The 18375-nt window shown below is 40.4% G+C and overlaps 1 protein-coding gene across 1 annotated transcript in view; it reads left to right on the forward strand.

The window, feature by feature from the left end:
- Window positions 1-18375, forward strand: part of STK32B (serine/threonine kinase 32B) — a 391673-nt gene that overhangs the window by 254377 nt on the left and 118921 nt on the right. Inside the window, exon 7 of the mRNA XM_082263144.1 lies at window positions 4867-4970. Coding sequence (XP_082119270.1) covers window positions 4867-4970 — 104 coding nt within the window. The remainder of the gene's footprint in view (window positions 1-4866; window positions 4971-18375) is intronic.

Consider the following 18375-nt stretch of genomic DNA (forward strand, 5'->3'; position numbering starts at 1 on the left):
CAAAATAATGTAGACAGTATTTTTTCTGTATCTGAGCTGCACATTCTCTACAAGCTTTACCAGTTAATTGTGTAAAATCTTTCAGCAGTTTGTTAGCAGCTTTAAAGGGTAACTCCACTTTCATGGGGGAAAAAAAAATAGCAAATAAAAAATTATATAGCATATACAATTGCGACACAAGTCATTTTGCAAATAAATGTTATAAAAAATGACCTTTCCTTTTCAATCTGCAGCTCTGTAATTTTCTGCAAAGTGCAATGCAATATGGCTACCTGGAGGTGTTCTGAATGTGTACAGAATGCCCCCCAGAATAATCATTTACTGCTTGTGTGATTGGCTCTCTGATTTTTCTAGAAGTCTTCCCTAAGATACAAGTCAGATTGTTGGCATCGGCATCCCCTCTTTCCACTGATCATCCTTGAGATGTTTCTACAGTTTGGTTGGAGTCCACATGTAAATTCAGTGGATTAGACATGATTTAGAAAGGCACACACCTGTCTATATAAGGTCCCATAGTTAAAGCGGAGTTCCACCCTGGATTTTTTTTTTTTTTTTTTAATACCCCCGGGACAGTCAGGGCTAGTACATTCCACAATGGCTAGCCTCTGATCTGTCCCGGGTTGCACTTACCTGTTAGGACAAATACTTACCTTGCAAACGTCTTGTCCAGCGCTGCCATCTCAGATGTGGGCAGCTTGAAGCCAGCGAGATCCTCTTCGGCGTCTTCTTCCGCCTTCTTTGGTCCCACGATGCTCTGCGCCGGCCCCGACGTCACTTCCGGGTCGCGCGCGTCATCCCTCCACAGCTTCTGGGCATGCCCAGAAGCTGTTTAGAAGGGAATGACGCGCGCGACCCGGAACTGACGTCGGGGCCGGCGCAGGCGCAATGATTCCTGGGAGCTATGACGTCCAGCTCCCAGGAATCATTGCAGAGCCAGGAAGTGACGACGGGCCGCGGCCGAGGAAGGAGGAAGAAGGAAGTAAGGTAAGTATTTTTTCTTCGCTACGAGGTAAGTAAAAAAAAAAAAAAATATGCGATTATCCATTTCTTTTTCAGGTGACCTGGAGCGAGAAGATGGAGGTAAGTATAAAAATAGGGTGGAACTCCACTTTAAGAGTGCATGTCAGAGCATAAAAAAAAGCCACAAAGTCCAATGAATTGTCTGTATACCTCCGAGACAGGATTGTATGGAGGCACAGATCAGGTGAAGGGTACAGAAAAATGTCTTCAGCATTGAAGGTCCCAATAAGCACAAGTGGCATCCATCATCCGTAAAAGGAAGAGGTTTGGAACCACCAAGACTTTTCCTGGAATGGGCCCCCCGGCCAAACTGAGTGATCAGGGCCTTAGTTGGGGAGGTGACTAAGAACCTAAAGGTCACTCTGACAGAGCCCCCTTGATAAAGTAACTTGATTGGTTACGCAACGCGTCAGAACGCCGTGGTGACGTCACTTCCTGGTCTACGGCCGAGACCGGAAGTCGCTGTGAGAACACAGGAACCGCATCGGCGGCTTTACCTTATCTACATGCTTGTACCTATCTACTGAAATGTGAGTTTAACTTATTGTATACCTGAAATAAATGATGTATGAACTTACTACACTATGAGACCCTCTCCATCTTTTCCCTTCAACCACCGAGTGTCTGAGCAACAACTTTAACAGTAATATCTTAGACCAACCTATGTGACCAGAGCCTTGATACCCATATCACCAGTGGAGATTGCGGTTTGTCCTGGGAAAGTGTTTCTTTCCCCAAAGGTCTGCAGGTTGACACGAGACACCTGATACGCCCATATGAGAGATAAGTGAGGTGAGCGGCCATTACATCTGTTTTGTACATCTGCCATTATATCTGTTTAAATCCCATGGATTGCAAGATGAAAAACAACATGGGTTTACTTCAGGGAGATCATGTCAAACAAATCTTATAGATTTTTTTGACTGGGTGACTAAAATAATAGACGGTGGAGGTGCAGTAGACATTGCATATCTAGATTTTAGTAAGGCTTTTGACACTGTCCCACATAGAAGACTTATCAATAAACTACAGTCATTGAGCATGGACTCCCATATTGTTGAGTGGATTAGGCAGTGGCTGAGTGACAGACAACAGAGGGTTGTAGTCAATGGAGAACATTCAGAACAAGGTCATGTTACCAGTGGGGTACCTCAGGGATCTGTACTGGGACCAATTTTGTTTAATATCTTCATAAGTGATATTGCAAAAGGCCTCAATGGTAAGGTTTGTCTTTTTGCTGATGACACAAAGTTATGTAACAGGGTTGATGTTCCTGGAGGGAAACGCCAAATGGAAAAGGATTTAGGAAAACTAGAAGAATGGTCAGAACTCTGGCAACTGAAATTTAATGTGGATAAGTGCAAGATAATGCACCTGGGGCGTAAAAACCCAAGGGCAGAATATAGAATATTTGACACAGTCCTGACCTCAGTATCTGAGGAAAGGGATTTAGGAGTAATTATTTCAGAAGACTTAAAGGTGGGAAGACAATGTAATAGAGCAGCACGAAATGCCAGCAGAATGCTTGGATGTATAGGGAGAGGTATAAGCAGTAGAAAGAGAGAAGTGCTTATGCCGCTGTACAGAACACTGGTGAGACCTCACTTGGAGTATTGTGCGCAGTACTGGAGGCCATATCTCCAGAAGGATATAGATACTTTAGAGAGAGTTCAGAGAAGAGCTACTAAACTAGTACATGGATTGCAGGAAAAAAATTACCAGGAAAGGTTAAAGAGACAGAGGGGATATGATAGAAACTTTTAAATACATAGAGGGAATCAACTCGGTAAAGGAGGAGAGCATATTTAAAAGAAGAAAAACTACCACAAGAGGACACAGTTTTAAATTAGAGGGGCAAAGGTTTAAAAGTAATATGAGGAAGTATTACTTTACTGAGAGAGTAGTGGATGCATGGAATAACCTTCCTGCAGAAGTGGTAGCTGCAAATACAGTGAAGGAGTTTAAGCATGCATGGGATAGGCATAAGGCTATCCTTCATATAAGATAGGGCCAGGGACTATTCATAGGTTTCAGATATATTGGGCAGACTAGATGGGCCAAATGGTTCTTATCTGCCGACACATTCTATGTTTCTATGGATTCTTTGCTCACTCACATTGGCACTGGGATCACTAGACATCGCCTGCTGTATTTGCACTTATTATGAACTTTTAACTATTAGAAGATTTATATTGGACTTATCCACCTAATATTATGGACCACGTTCTCTGAATATTACTTATTCCACTTCACATCACGTGTGATTTTCCTTATATTTTAAATATTTTTTGTCACAGTGGTTCGCCCATCATAGGGCATTGTGTACTTTTCTATTTTAAGATTATTGTTCATTTCACTTCTGGATGTAATCACTACTATTTGCATCACTGTGATTTATACCACTTTCTAACTACACCTGGAAGAATTAATCTGTTTAAGAATACTGTACAAGTTTTTTACAATATTGTTTTACAGTGATGTATGGTTCACCGTTTTAAAGGGGTTTCAGCGCTGGTTGTTCTTTTAGACTTAAACAAACTTCTTTCACATTGTCATTATGGGGTATTGTTTGTAGAATTTTGAGGAAAATAATTAATTGAATCCACTTTGGAATAAGGCTGTAACATAACAAAATGTGTAAAAAGTGAACTGCTGTGAATAGTTTCCGGATGCACTGTACTTCCAATAGAAATAACATCTAGAAATTTTCAATAGGATATGAGGTCTAAAGGGATGCAGACCCAGAAACTTTACTCATTAGAGCCCTGATTCTGCAGCAGCTGGTTGATAATTATGGAACCATTTCCATTAGACCCACTCAGTACAGAAGCACAGGACAAACAGTGATTTCTTCAGAATTAAAAAAGATAGAAATCTGCAACAAAGTTTGATAAAGTCCTTGCAATCTTCATAGATCACCCATAGGGGGAATGTTTTTTTCTCAACAAAAGTGGAGTTACACTTTAAAAAATTCCTAGAAAAAATGTGCTACCTTTTATTCTGCAGTGTTTGAGTTATTCTTTCGAAACATAAATAAAAATTAACCATAAGATGGTCCTACATTTTTTTCCGGATATGAGAAACACACATTAACAAAGGATTGTAGATTTGTTCAAAAAATGACCACTGGATAACAGGATTCATATATAAATTCAATCTGTAAAAATCTGGAAATGGTCTAATGATTGCTTAGATTGAGAGCTTATACACAGTTCCCTAGGAAGAGAATGAGGCATCTTTTAGCACCAAACTTTTAGTCAACAGTAATAAGTTCCATCATTTGACATAGATAAAACAAGAGGACCGTTGTGTGCAAAACACTTTAACATCTGTAATGGTTCACATTAGCAAAAAGGCATACTACCAAAACAAGAGAAATCACATAAATACACTGGTGATCATTTAAATAATTGTTTGCTTTTACAGTAATTTCAGTATTTTTCCAGTGTCAGAAAAAAAAAAATGAAACTACTGTTTGAATATTATGGGCTATGTCTAGTTGTGTGAAATAAACAGTTATTCAGATACCTTTTCAGTTTTTGGTATGTTTTGTTTGACTTTTACTATCTCAAATGCCAAATAATATTTAAATAATGAAACGTGCCCATTTTTTTAAAGCAAAAAGTAATTTAATAGCCATCTTGGGCAGTCAAGATTTTTGTATGAGATAAGGAGAGATATTATAATAATGATAAATGAGGTCTCCTTAATAACACACCTACAGTAATATGGTAAATGAAAGTCATGCAGTGGCTGAAATTACCCTATGGTGCATGTGCTTCTAAATTTATTGTATTATTTTAAACACAGAATGTTAACCTTTAAAATCTTTGTTTTGTATTTAAGCACCAGAAGTTTTTCAGTCTTTCATGGAAGTGGGACCAGGCTATTCCTATCCTGTCGACTGGTGGTCATTAGGAATTACGACTTATGAACTCCTGAGGGGTTGGGTAAGACTACACCTTATGTCATATGATATTGTTCACTATATAAGTTTTACTGAGGCAAATATAAGATTATACAATATTTTTTGGTAGATCCGGCCTCTCATGCTACAGTTGATAAAAAACATAAATAAGCATACATTCTATTACTGGGATTCCAAAAGAAGACATTTATCCTATTCAATGTTTTAATAAAAGGTCAAAATCCCTAATTAATACTGGTCTTACAATCTATAGAATGCTGATAGTGACATGTCTGGAAAAACACCTTCACTAATAGGGCCATCTCAGACTGGTTTAATTAATTATTATTATTATTATTGTACAGGATTTATATAGCGCCAGCAGTTTGTGCAGCACTTTACAATATAAAGGGAGACAGTACAGTTACAATACAATAAAATACAAGAGGGTTAAGAGCTCATAAGAGCTTACAATTTAATTGGGTGGCGCAAGTGGTAAAAATGTTTATAAATGGGGGGGGGGGTGAGCTGATGGAAGCAATAAAAGTCCATTCAGTTGGAGGTGTAATAAGCTTCCCTGAAGAGACAGGTTTTCAGGTATCGCCTAAAGGCAGCCAGAGTAGGAGATAGCCAGACAGATTGAGGTAGAGAGTTCCAGAGGATGGGAGAGACTCTAGAGAAGTCCTGGAGTTGAGCATGGGAGTAGGAGACAAGGGAGCTTGAGAGCAGGTCTTGAGAGGAGCGGAGAGGAAGAGAAGGGAAGGGAATAAATCGGAGGAAAATATCACCATGGTTATTTCCACTTTACATTTATGTCATAAGACCAATATTTTGCTTTGTATTAAAACTAAAGGGAAAATTTGATAAATGAAGATAAACTGTGGCCACCAATTCAGAGGTTTAGGAAATGCACTAAAGCTGTCCCCTATCTTATTTTTGCAATTAGCATTTAGAGATTCAGGTTTGCTGCTACTATTTTGGGGCAAACCTTGCTGGTTTGGGATTCACAGTGTCAACAAATTTATTTGGAGGTTTGCCCAGGAGAATCTTCTAAAATCATAATGCACTACATGGACTTTTAGCTATCGCCAACAAGCTTATTAGGGTCAAAAAGGGGCTTTTGGTTAAGCCAGCTTCCTTACTATAAAAGGACAATAGAGTAGCCAAATTCTTAGTGAATTAACAGCTGTTGTAGGGAAACCTGAAAAACTGTATAGGGAGAGATTAGGGTCAGTTAAGAAAATATTTCTTTTATGATTGCTAACTTTTTGGGCAATCAGCTCCTCAGATGATTTTTGTTCCTTTTACCAGGGGCTGTTTTTGTCTTTCATTTATTTTCTAGTTGATTTGCGGCCAGCTGTCTATTTTAGCTCCTTTCCCATCTATAGCAAACCTTGCCTTTCTTTTTTTTTTTGCTGTAAAGCTTCTTTGTCAACAAAATGGGCTTTATTTTCAGGGGGTAGTATTTTGAAGTTTTTATTTATTTAGGGGGTATATATATATATATTTTTTTTATGCTAATAGGTCCCTCATTTTATGTTAAATGCTGGGTGCTGTATGTAAGTCAAGCTAATTTTAAAAGATACAAATCTAATTCACAGCCAAGTATAAGCTGCCAGTACAGCATTTTATTTAAATGATAAGTATTTTTAGTGTTGTCATTGAAGCTGCATGAAAAAAAAAAAAACCCTCTCTCTTTTTTGCATTGGTACATTTCCCCAGTGACAGGACCTAGCTTCCCATCCGTTTTGTTGACAGGAGTTTGCCTATTATCCTTAAACGTTTGGAACTTGCACGCTATAGACTTTAGTGAGATTTGGGTTTGCCGAATTTCAAATGAGATTTTCCAGCCTCTTGGGGAATCAAACTTAGCAAATTCACCCGTCACTTTTTTAGATGTATGTACCAGCCATCCAAAGAAACACTTGAATAGAAATATTAGAAATAAATTAATTAGAAACTTGAATTAGAAATAAATTCCATAGCATTGATCTTAAAGTGTACACGTGCCCAGTCTATGGACATTACAGTATTTAGAATATTCTCAAAAAGTTATGTTAGCAAACTTTTGTACATTGTGTGGAAAAAAAACACATTTGTCATATGTCATATTTTGTAAAACTTTAATAGGAATATTGAAAAGATATAGTCTCTACCAAGCAGTAAAAGAATAACAATCGCCCCAATCTGTGCTAAAAATGTCCCCTAAAATTACAAAAAGTGTGAAATATCAAAATATATTAAACAGATGAAAAATTAGATACATAGCTGCTATACTTAAAAACCCAAACAACCTACAGTGGGTATGGAAAGTATTCAGACCCCCTTAAATTTTTCACTCTTTGTTATATTGCAGCCATTTGCTAAAATCATTTAAGTTCATTCTTCTTCCTCATGAATGTACACATAGCACCCCATACTGACAGAAAAACACAGAATTGTTGACATTGTTGCAGATTTATTAAAAAAGAAAAACTGAAATATCACATGGTCCTAAGTATTCAGACCCTTTGCTCAGTATTTAGTAGAAGCCCCCTTTTGATCTAATACAGCCAGGAGTCTTTTTGGGAAAGATGCAACAAGTCTTTCACACCTGGATTTGGGGATCCTCTGCCATTCCTCCTTGCAGATCCTCTCCAGTTCTGTCAGGTTGGATGGTAAACGTTGGTGGACAGCCATTTTTAGGTCTCTCCAGAGATGCTCAATTGGGTTTAAATCAGGGCTCTGGATGGGCCATTCAAGAACAGTCACGGAGTTGTTGCGAAGCCACTCCTTCGTTATTTTAGCTGTGTGCTTAGGGTCATTGTCTTGTTGGAAGGTAAACCTTCGGCCCAGTCTGAGGTCCAGAGCACTCTGGAGAAGGTTTTTGTCCAGGATATCCCTGTACTTGGCCGCATTCATCTTTCCCTCGATTGGAACCAGTCGTCCTGTCCCTGCAGCTGAAAAACACCCCCACAGCATGATGCTGCCACCACCATGCTTCACTGTTGGGACTGTATTGGACAAGTGATGAGCAGTGCCTGGTTTTCTCCACACATACCGCTTAGAATTAAGGCCAAAAAGTTCTATTTTGGTCTCATCAGACCAGAGAATCTTATTTCTCACCATCTTGGAGTCCTTCAGGTGTTTTTTAGCAAACTCCATGCGGGCTTTCATGTGTCTTACACTGAGGAGAGGCTTCCGTCGGGCCACTCTGCCATAAAGCCCCGGTGGAGGGCTGCAGTGATGGTTGACTTTCTACAACTTTCTCCCATCTCCTGACTGCATCTCTGGAGCTCAGCCACAGTGATCTTTGGGTTCTTCTTTACCTCTCTCACCAAGGCTCTTCTCCCCCGATAGCTCAGTTTGGCCAGACGGCCAGCTCTAGGAAGGGTTCTGGTCGTCCCAAACGTCTTCCATTTGAGGATTATGGAGGCCACTGTGCTCTTAGGAACCTTAAGTGCAGCAGAAATCTTTTTGTAACCTTGGCCAGATCTGTGCCTTGCCACAATTCTGTCTCTGAGCTCTTCAGGCAGTTCCTTTGACCTCATGATTCTCATTTGCTCTGACATGCATTGTGATCTGGAAGGTCTTATATAGACAGGTGTGTGGCTTTCCTAATCAAGTCCAATCAGTATAATCAAACACAGCTTGACTCAAATGAAGGTGTAGAACCATCTCAAGGATGATCAGAAGAAATGGAAAGCACCTGAGTTAAATATATGAGTGTCACAGCAAAGGGTCTGAATACTTAGGACCATGTGATATTTCAGTTTTTCTTTTTTAATAAATCTGCAACAATGTCAACAATTCTGTGTTTTTCTGTCAGTATGGGGTGCTATGTGTACATTCATGAGGAAGAAGAATGAACTTAAATGATTTTAGCAAATGGCTGCAATATAACAGAGTGAAAAATTTAAGGGGGTCTGAATACTTTCCGTACCCACTGTATATAGTATGAAGCCCATAGTACAGCGCTATAGCCTTGTCTCAGTCAATTTGTGCAAAAACAATAAAATCAAACATATAAAAAAAAAAGCATTTCTGAACCTCACATTCATTCCCTAGTGCCTACTATTGTATGTTCATTTGACTCCTCTGTTTTACGCATCATATTGATCTTGCTAATGTAGTACCTAAATAAAATCTGTTTGTTAAAAAAAAAAAAAAAAAAAAAAAAGCGTTTCCATTTATAATCCTGTTCAGAAAAAACACATACAGTATAAATGCTCAGATAATACAACTATGTTCATTTGCACTCAGGGGTTGATTTGCTAATACTGGAGAGCGCAAAATCTGGTGCAGCTCTGCATAGAAACTAATGAGCCAGTGGCACAATACGCACACTGTACACACACACACAATACACACACTGTACACGCACAATACACACAGTGTACACACACTGTACATACACACACACATGATAAACACACTGTACACACACATACTGTATACACACTGTACACACACACACACACTGTACGTACACGATACACACATTGTACAAACACACAATACACACACTGTACACACACACTGTACAGACACACAATACACACTCTGTACACACACAATACACACTGTACACACAGTGTACACATATGATACACACACTGTACACACACACACAATACACATACTGTACACATACACACAATACACACAGTGAAAACACACACACACTGTACACACTACACATGCCCCCACCTGTCACATTGGAGGTATAACACATCCCTCATTCCGGGACCTGTACATTGGGAGGATGCTATTTTGGGGGAGGGGGCTATGTTCAAGGCATATTCCAAATTGCGATCCCCCAAAGACAATCATTCATTGGGTGCAATATATATATAGGTGTATATACATACTTTGCATATATATTTATTGTGTATAGTTAGCATTTATTCAGTAATGCAGTAAATTAGCATTGTAGCTATTCACTTCCCAGAGAGAAAGAGGGATAGAGAGAGAGAAAGCGAGAGGGAGAATGGGGGGGGGGTGAGAGAGAGAGGGAGAGAGAGAAAAAAACAAGGAGGACTTAGAGAAGGAATGAAAAGAGAGAATACATGGAAGAGAGGAATAACAGATAGAAAGAACAAGAAAGACGAATAGAGGATAGAGAGAGAAAAGGGAATAAAAGGAGAACAAAGAGAAAGAGGGGTACATTCTAAAATGTCCCTTATTAGTACTTAATACTGTATTAGTGGAAGGGATAAAGCGAGCACTAAAAGTCTGTGAGAAATGGGGGCAAATTACTTGCCTTGCCCGGGCACTGACAACCTATGCTACGCCACTGTAATGAGCTTCCATGTTTTTTTGTCAAAGCTTAATAGAACAAGCTGAAGTTAGAAGCTGATTGGCTACCATGCATAGCTGCACATGATTTTTCCCTCTCCAGTGTTAGGAAATCAGCCCAACGGTTTATATTCAGTGCATCTCCCAATCACTTAAAAATGCCGAAATTAACTTATTGCTTTTTTCCAGTGCAGATAATGTTCTATGCAAAAAGAAAAAAATCAATCCAACCTGTAAATTGTATAGACTTTGCTTGACTCTAGCACTGAGTAACTTCGCTCCCACCGCATTTTCACACTGGGTTTCATGGCTATAGCGATTTTATCAAGAAGATCCTCTTAAAAAGTCGCTATAGTGATGAAACGCATTGGGGCAGGGCCTAGGTGGTTTGAGTGGAGTTATTGCTGGAGTCCAGCAGTGTTTAGCACACAGAGCAAACGCTTGTTATACTTGGATGTGAGACAGCGCTGTGGTACTACCTTCAATTATACCAGACTGATACCAGACTGATAGTGTTTCTTTGCCTTTTACCTTTTAACAAATGTGAATTCTGTATATGTGTTTGGCATAAACTTTCTTGCCTAAACGGTGTTAAAATATGTGAGATCTTTTCCTCTAAATGATTATACATCTCTCCCGGAAGCCGTGGACGGCCGCCCACACAGGCAGTGGAGGATTAACCCCCATGGTTGTTTGAGCTTACATGCTATCTTGAGAAAGACAGGCATGTCATTCTGGTGAGCGCAAGTCCTTGTGTCTGGTGAAGGGGATTACAGTTGGTTAAAAGCAGTCATCTTGCATGGATTCACAGGGAGAATTGATTTTTTTCATTTTCATTTCAGCATTTTGAAGGTACTAGGAGGTTCACTGAATATAGACTGTGTGTATATGAACACAGAGAACTTATATGTACTTTGTGGACAGGATTATATATAGACATGCTTTTTTCTATAATAAAACTTTTCTTGAAAAATAGAATAAATACAGTACATTCCCAATTGTGAATAATGTACCTAGCTACAATACTTAGACTCATTAGGCCTGTACATAGCAAGGAAAAAAGGAAATTGTTGAATCCGAGTGGGAGTTAAGCTCCCTCAATTGATGACCAAGCGGTTATTTTGGCAGACACTAGACTTAATGGTAGGATAAGACATGTATTTATTGTATCAAAAATGCTTAACAAAAGAGTTATCATTCATAACTAGATAAAGTTATAGTTTACCAGTTCTGGAGACAGCAACCCACATCCACATCCTAGTGGTCAATTGATAATAAAAAAAGTCATATGGGAACGGGAACAAACCCCTCCCAATAAGACAGATGGACTTTAAAGGATGTGGAGCTGTCAATTGAGATGAGCACAAGACGACATTGTATAAAAGGTTATATAGTTTATTGTGCAAAAATAGTTATGAAAGTAAAAACATATACAAAATTGATAATGAGACGGCTCATTACATGTCGATCATATATCTTAAGGTAACTAGGTAATGAGGAAGATGAAGGTCCAATGCGTTTCGCGAACACAATTCACATTCTGTTTCCTCGGGGACCCTCAACATCAACTAGATTGTCACACAGACTTAAAAAGAAGAAAAGAGAAAACATATTATGTATACAGAGTCATATCGCATTTAGGGATTTTCACATTAAACTGACAAGATATAATGACTGTGCTCACCAATTACATCTAAAGGAAATCATTGAGCCATCCATGCATGAGGGTCATATAGCAACCATGTGGCCACCTATAAAAAAGCAAGAGGCATATTTGATTGACACTGGACTGCCCCCATCCAGTTCAGAGGGGTATGGATGTTGATTGGGCACCAGAACAAAGAACTAGGTAATTTAAGCTGAATCACTATGTATGAGGATTCACAACCTTAAAAAAAGGGGGGGGGGGGGAAGAAGAGATGTAGATGGCCACAGAAGTCCAAACTGTGTACATAATAAGATACCCTTCAATGTACATATAAATGAACCTAAACCAGGCAACATACACATCAAAAGGTGTGAGAGGGTGTCTCAAAATAAGAGACTACCCCCCCCCCCCCACTACCATGCTGCCAAAACACACATACAGTATCTCACTAAAGTGAGTGCACCCCTCACATTTTTGTAAATATTTTATTATATCTTTTCATGTGACAACACTGAAGATAAACGTAAATTTGCTGTCCATTCAAAATAACTCAACACACAGCCATTAATGTCTATGTCATTAATGTCTAAATCACTGGCAATAAAAGTGAGTACACCCCTAAGTGAAAATGTCAAATTGGGCCCAATTAGCCATTTTCCCTCCATGGTGTCATGTGACTCGTTAGTGTAATGCCCCATACACACGTGCAGATTATCTGCAGACTTTTGTCTGCAGACTTACCAAAACCATATAATATGAGGTCAAACCTAAACACTTTCAATTTGTATGCAATCTGGCAGGCCCTTGCACTACATAGAAAAGGTAAGTCTGCAGACAAAAGTCTGCAGATAATCTGCACGTGTGTACGGGGCATTACAAGATCCCAGGTGTGAATGGAGAGCAGGTGTGTTAAATTTGGTGTTATCGCTCGCACTCTCTCACACTGGTTACTGAAAGTTCAACATGGCACCTCATGGCAAAGAACACTCTTAGGATCTGAAAAAAAGAATTGTTGCTCTACATAAAGATGGCCTAGGCTATAAGAAGATTGCCAAGACCCTGAAACTGAGCTGCAGCACAGTGGCCAAGACCATACAGCAGTTTAACAGGACAGGTTCCACTCAGAACAGGCCTCGCCATGGTCGACCAAAGAAGTTGAGTGCACATGCTCAGCGTCAAATCCAGAGGTTGTCTTTGGGAAATAGACATATGAGTACTGCCAGCATTACTGCAGAGGTTGAAAGGATGGGGGGTCAGCCTGTCAGTGCTCAGACCATACGTCACACACTACATCAAATTTGTCTGCATGGCTGTCATCCCAGAATAAAGCCTCTTCTAAAGATGATGCACAAGAATTTCACTGCCATATCTAAAGGAAGGTCCTCTGAGGAACACACAATTCATGTTCTGAGCATTGATGACAAGAGGGACATGGACAATTACAATTATCTTCATAAGGACAGGTGTTATTTCCGATCTCTGCACTATTCATTGTACCTTCCTAGGAAGTCTCTAGATAGGCGGAGGCAGCCTCTTCTATACCATTTGTTGTACAATATAGTGTCTATTGCAAGCAATTTAGAAATAGGAAGCCATAAAAACCTGATTACAAAAGGGCAAAAACCAAAGAAAGGTAAAAAGAAAATACAAAAATTAGGATGATAAAAAGCACATGAAAAACCCTGATTAAGCCCTCTCCGAGGCAAGCTTCGCCAAGGTATTCCAGAAAATGTAAGGAGTGAACCCAGTATCCCAGCCTTGGCTAGTGAATAGGAATGGGCTCTGGCGTGTTCCGGATCCCCCCTGTCCAATCCCACCAGGAACCCGACACTGCACATGGCTAATCACAGGCAGTGAGACATTTCCCGGTCCGCAGCTGCACAGATCGGGAAATGTCTCACTGCCTGTGATTAGCCGTGTGCAGTGCTCACTTCCTGGTTTGATTGGGTAGGTGGGATCCAAACATGCCCGAGCCCATCTCTACTAGTGAATAATTAATTAATGAGTAGTCATAATGTACCTCATTGTTAGTATAGTCCACAAAATGAGATAGCAGATGAGCATCAACACAGCTAAAACTGAGGCCCCAGGCCAAAAAGGACACACTTTTTTTAATGTTTAACTTTTATTGTTTTTGCACAAAATGACTAAGATGAGTCTATAGCGCTGCACTGTGTGAAGTTTATTAGGGCTTCATACCATATAGAGTAGTAAAAGTCATACCTTACTTCTCTAGCTCCATGTAGTGCAAAATAATTAAAAAGTTCCTCAAAAATAGAGAGGACTCTAAAGCAAGGTTTGAATCAATTTGTAACAGCTTAAAACACTTGCAAGCCCAAGATTCTGCTTACATAAAAAATAAAGGGAAAATAACCTGTGATTTAAGTACCTCCATTGTGTACAACTTTCCCAACAATGTCTATAGCTACAGAGGTAATGATGGCTTGTTTTTCATGCTTTTACTGCTTGTTTAGAAAATGTGAATACTTTTGTGTGTGGAATTTGCGTACAAGTTTACTTCAGAATGCATTTCCACATTTGCAGTCACATTTGAGAAACCCACACAATATGTTTATGTGCTCTAATTTACACAGCATACCTAAAAATAATTTTAAAAACATTTTCTACCTTTGTAGTTGCAGGTTTATATATAAGACTCTAAAGGGAGCTTGCAATTGCTCATAATAGCTTGCAATGTGGAATGAGGGGACAGACTGAGGGACAGATTTAATAAGTACAGAAAAATGAAGTGCAAATTGTTGATGTGGCACCACATCCAAATAAGTACAAAAAAGACAAAAAAAAAGAGAAAAAGGACTTTACAGGTTTCCACCCATAACCCTAAATAAAAGAAATGAGTACTTGCAAATAATTATAAATAATACAAATGTTTATTCACAATACAAGTCCATAAAATTGACATAAAAACCGCAAACACTTGTCATAAGTGTAGCCTGTATTCCCCATTGTAAATCATGCATGTGCATCAAAAAGAGTAACAACAACAAATATCCATAATTGTCTTGGGCCAGATGACATAAAAAATAGAAGTGCATGTCATGATCTCTGATTTCTACGTGTTTCAATAGTGAATGGCTTTTTCAGGAGATCCTATTTTTATTGAGGAGCAAATCCCAGTTCAAACTGAGTACTCACATACAAAACAATCAGGAGCACAAAGCACTCAGTCTAATTGGCTGGGTCCAGGTTGACCCAGAGAATGGGGATGCTACACCAGGGCTAAAACAGCTGATAGGGAAGCCCCCAAAGAAAGTTCATAGCCTAAAAAACTGTAATTAAAAATAAGGTAATTCTCATAACACAACAAGATTTTATAAGTGCATTCACATACCATATCCCACCCCAAGTCTTCAGATTTTTAATCGTTTGTTAGGAAAGCCATTGGCACATCTATTTTACAACTTATAATGAGATCTGCCAGCGCTTACAGTGTTAAGAATGGTAAACTATACTCACCAGTCCCCTCCCTAACATTACATAGAAAGAAAAAGCTAGATAGGTGTGATAGACCCAACAGAGACAGGGGCTTTTTGTACTGCAGGCTAGGCTCTTGCCTACTGACTATGGACCCTGGTGTTTTTAGGGGGCTCCATTCTTTGGGAGGTGTGTGCTTGGGGGACTTTTGGAGTAGTTTTACTTTGGATTTAAGTTCATGTCTCTCTGATACTGATTTGGGGCCTCTTTGCCCAAACCAGCATTGACTGCTTCAACCCCCTCCTAGATTCAGAGACTCTAAGCAGAAGTGTTTTTGAAGTGTATAAAAACTGTATTTCTGTTCAATAAAGTGATTCTTTTGGTTTTTACCTCTTTACATCTTGTCTGTGTATTATGCTTGGGTTAAAGGGCTGGTATTAGAAATCGGTCAGCTGGAAGGGTTTTGTCAGAGGCAGCCAAGCGGGGTGCCAAGCGGTCCGTCACATTTAGTGGCAGCAGTGGGATGCTTCCTGCAGTCTGGGACAACCAAAACCATCACTGGGATCTAAGGTTCAGCTAGGAGATAGGGGGAGGAACATATACGAGCAGCCATGGAAGAGGAATTCATAAGGAGGCTGCGAGAGATGTGGATGCAGCGGACCCAGTGTCTGCTCTTATTGGAGAAGTGTTCCAGGAGCAGGTCACCATGAAAGCAGAGTTCCAGTGGCCTATGCATAGACATACGCCCAGTACGGAGAGTCTGGTTCTGCCTGGGATGGGCTGGAATTGAGAGACGCAATCTGCCAGGAGCTCTGGAGGGAGGCTCTTCAAGTGGATCTAGATTGTTATGGAAAGGACACACCTATGCCCAAGGATTGGTACTGGCTGCTGCTGGATTTACGTGTACCATTCCTACGAGAGCATACTCGATAAGAATGTGTTACGGAGCTGGATAGGCTGGTCCAGAGAGAACTGATGCTGGACGATGGGTATCGGGCACTGCAATGGTTTGCCACTCAAGTGTGTCCATGGCTGGAGAACAGCAATCCCATCGAAGGCTGAGGAGGGGAGTCCCGGGCAGCCGAGACACTCACACAACATCGCTGGATCTAGATGGTCCTCAGGTAAGTAGTAGGAGGGCTGAGGGGGGCTGCTGCATACAGAAGGTTTTTTATCTTAACGTATGGAATCTATTAGGATACAAAATCTTCTGCCTTTACAACCACTTTAAAGACTAAAACAGATTAACTGTTTTGTGTCTTCCATAGTTCAGCAAGGCACAGGTGAAAGAACTTCATCTCAAGTTGATGGCTTTTCCTATAAGCGTGTAGCACTCACCCCCAAAAGGGCTGTCATATTTTTTTTCCAGGTTCTTTTCCCACTAGTGTAGTGACAGTAAGGCAAACAGCAACATTCAATATTCACTCTTCTGGCTCAGTAAGCAGGAGTTGTCTTTTTCAAACTTGCTAAATTAGCTGTGGTATACTCCAAAACACCGGACATTGTTCTCTTTGCAAAAGCAACAGAAAGGAATGCAGGTGCCCAGTGTACTCCAATTCAGTGGATGCCTGTACTAGTACCTCAGCCACTCCTTGAAAACTCCTGGGAACAGAGTAAAGTCAGTGTAGCAACAGAGGAAAGAGGAAGCACTTCAGGTTAAGGCTATCCAGCAAAGTCTATGTAAATGTATATTATTATCATTATTAAGGATTTCTATAGCGCCAGCAGTTTACGCAGCGCTTTACACTATTAGAGGGAGACAGTACATATACAATACAATAAAATACAAGAGGATTAAGAGGGCCCTGCTCAGAAGAGCTTACAATCTAATGGGGTGTGACAAAAGGTTACAAGAGGTTGTAAGAGTAGGTAGTGAGCTGATGGCAGATTAGTTGGCGGTGTGATAGGCTTCCCTGAAGAGATGAGTTTTCAGGGATCGCCTGAAAGCAGCTAGAGTAGGAGATAGCCGTACAGGTTGAGGTAGAGCGTTCCAAAGGATGGAAGAGGCCCTGGCAAATCCTGGAGACGAGCATGAGAGGAGGAGACAAGGGAGCTTGAGAGTAGGAGGTCTTGAGAGGAGCGGAAAGGACGGTTTGGGTGATATTTGGAGACAAGATTGGTGATGTAGCTCGGGGCAGAGTTGTGAATGGCTTTGTATGTTGTGGTTAGTATTTTGAAATTAATTCGCTGAGTAATCGGGAGCCAGTGTAGGGATTGGCAGAGAGGGGAGGCAGACGCTGAGCGGTTGGTAAGGTGGATAAGCCTGGCAGCAGCGTTCATGATAGACTGAAGAGGGGATAGCCTATGAAGTGGTAGGCCTATGAGAAGGGAGTTGCAATAGTCGAGGCGAGAAATAACAAGGGAGTGAATGAGTAGCTTGGTGGTTTCAGTTGTTAAAAAGGGGCGAATTTTAGAGATGTTGCGGAGGTGAAGTCTACAAGCTTTTGACAATGATTGGATTTGGGGCTGAAAGGACAGGTCAGAGTCCAGGATTACACCAAGTACCCTGGCATGAGGGGAGGGATTGATGGTTGCATAACTAATTTTGACAGAAAAGTCATGGAGGGGGGCACGGGCGGGAGGGAATATTACCAGCTCAGTTTTAGAGAGATTTAGTTTGAGGAAGTGGTGCGACATCCATGTTGATATGTCAGTAAGTAAGTTAGCAATGTGAGAGGAGACTGAAGGAGTGAGGTGAGGGGTAGACAGATAGATTTTAGTGTCATTGCCGTATAGATGGTATTGGAAGCCGTGGGCGGTTATCAAGTGACCAAGGGAGGCGGTGTAGATAAAGAAGAGGAGGGGTCCAAGAAGAGAGCCTTGGAGAACCCCCACAGAAAGGGGCAATGGGGAGGAGGAGGTAGAGTTGTGGGTAACACTGAAGAAGTGCTGTGATAGGTAGGAGGAGAACCAAGATAGAGCAGAATCTTGGAAGCCAAGGAAACAGAGTTTATTAAGAAGGCCGCAGAAAGGTCAAGTAATAGAAGTATGGAGTAGTGGCCATTGGTTTTAGCAGTTAGTAGATCGTTTGTGAGTTTTAGTAAGGCAGTTTCTGTAGAGTGCTGCGAGCGAAAGTCAGATTGTAAGG

This window comes from Pelophylax lessonae (genome assembly GCF_965119305.1).
Source record: "Pelophylax lessonae genome assembly, chromosome: 1".
Taxonomy (NCBI): domain Eukaryota; kingdom Metazoa; phylum Chordata; class Amphibia; order Anura; family Ranidae; genus Pelophylax; species Pelophylax lessonae.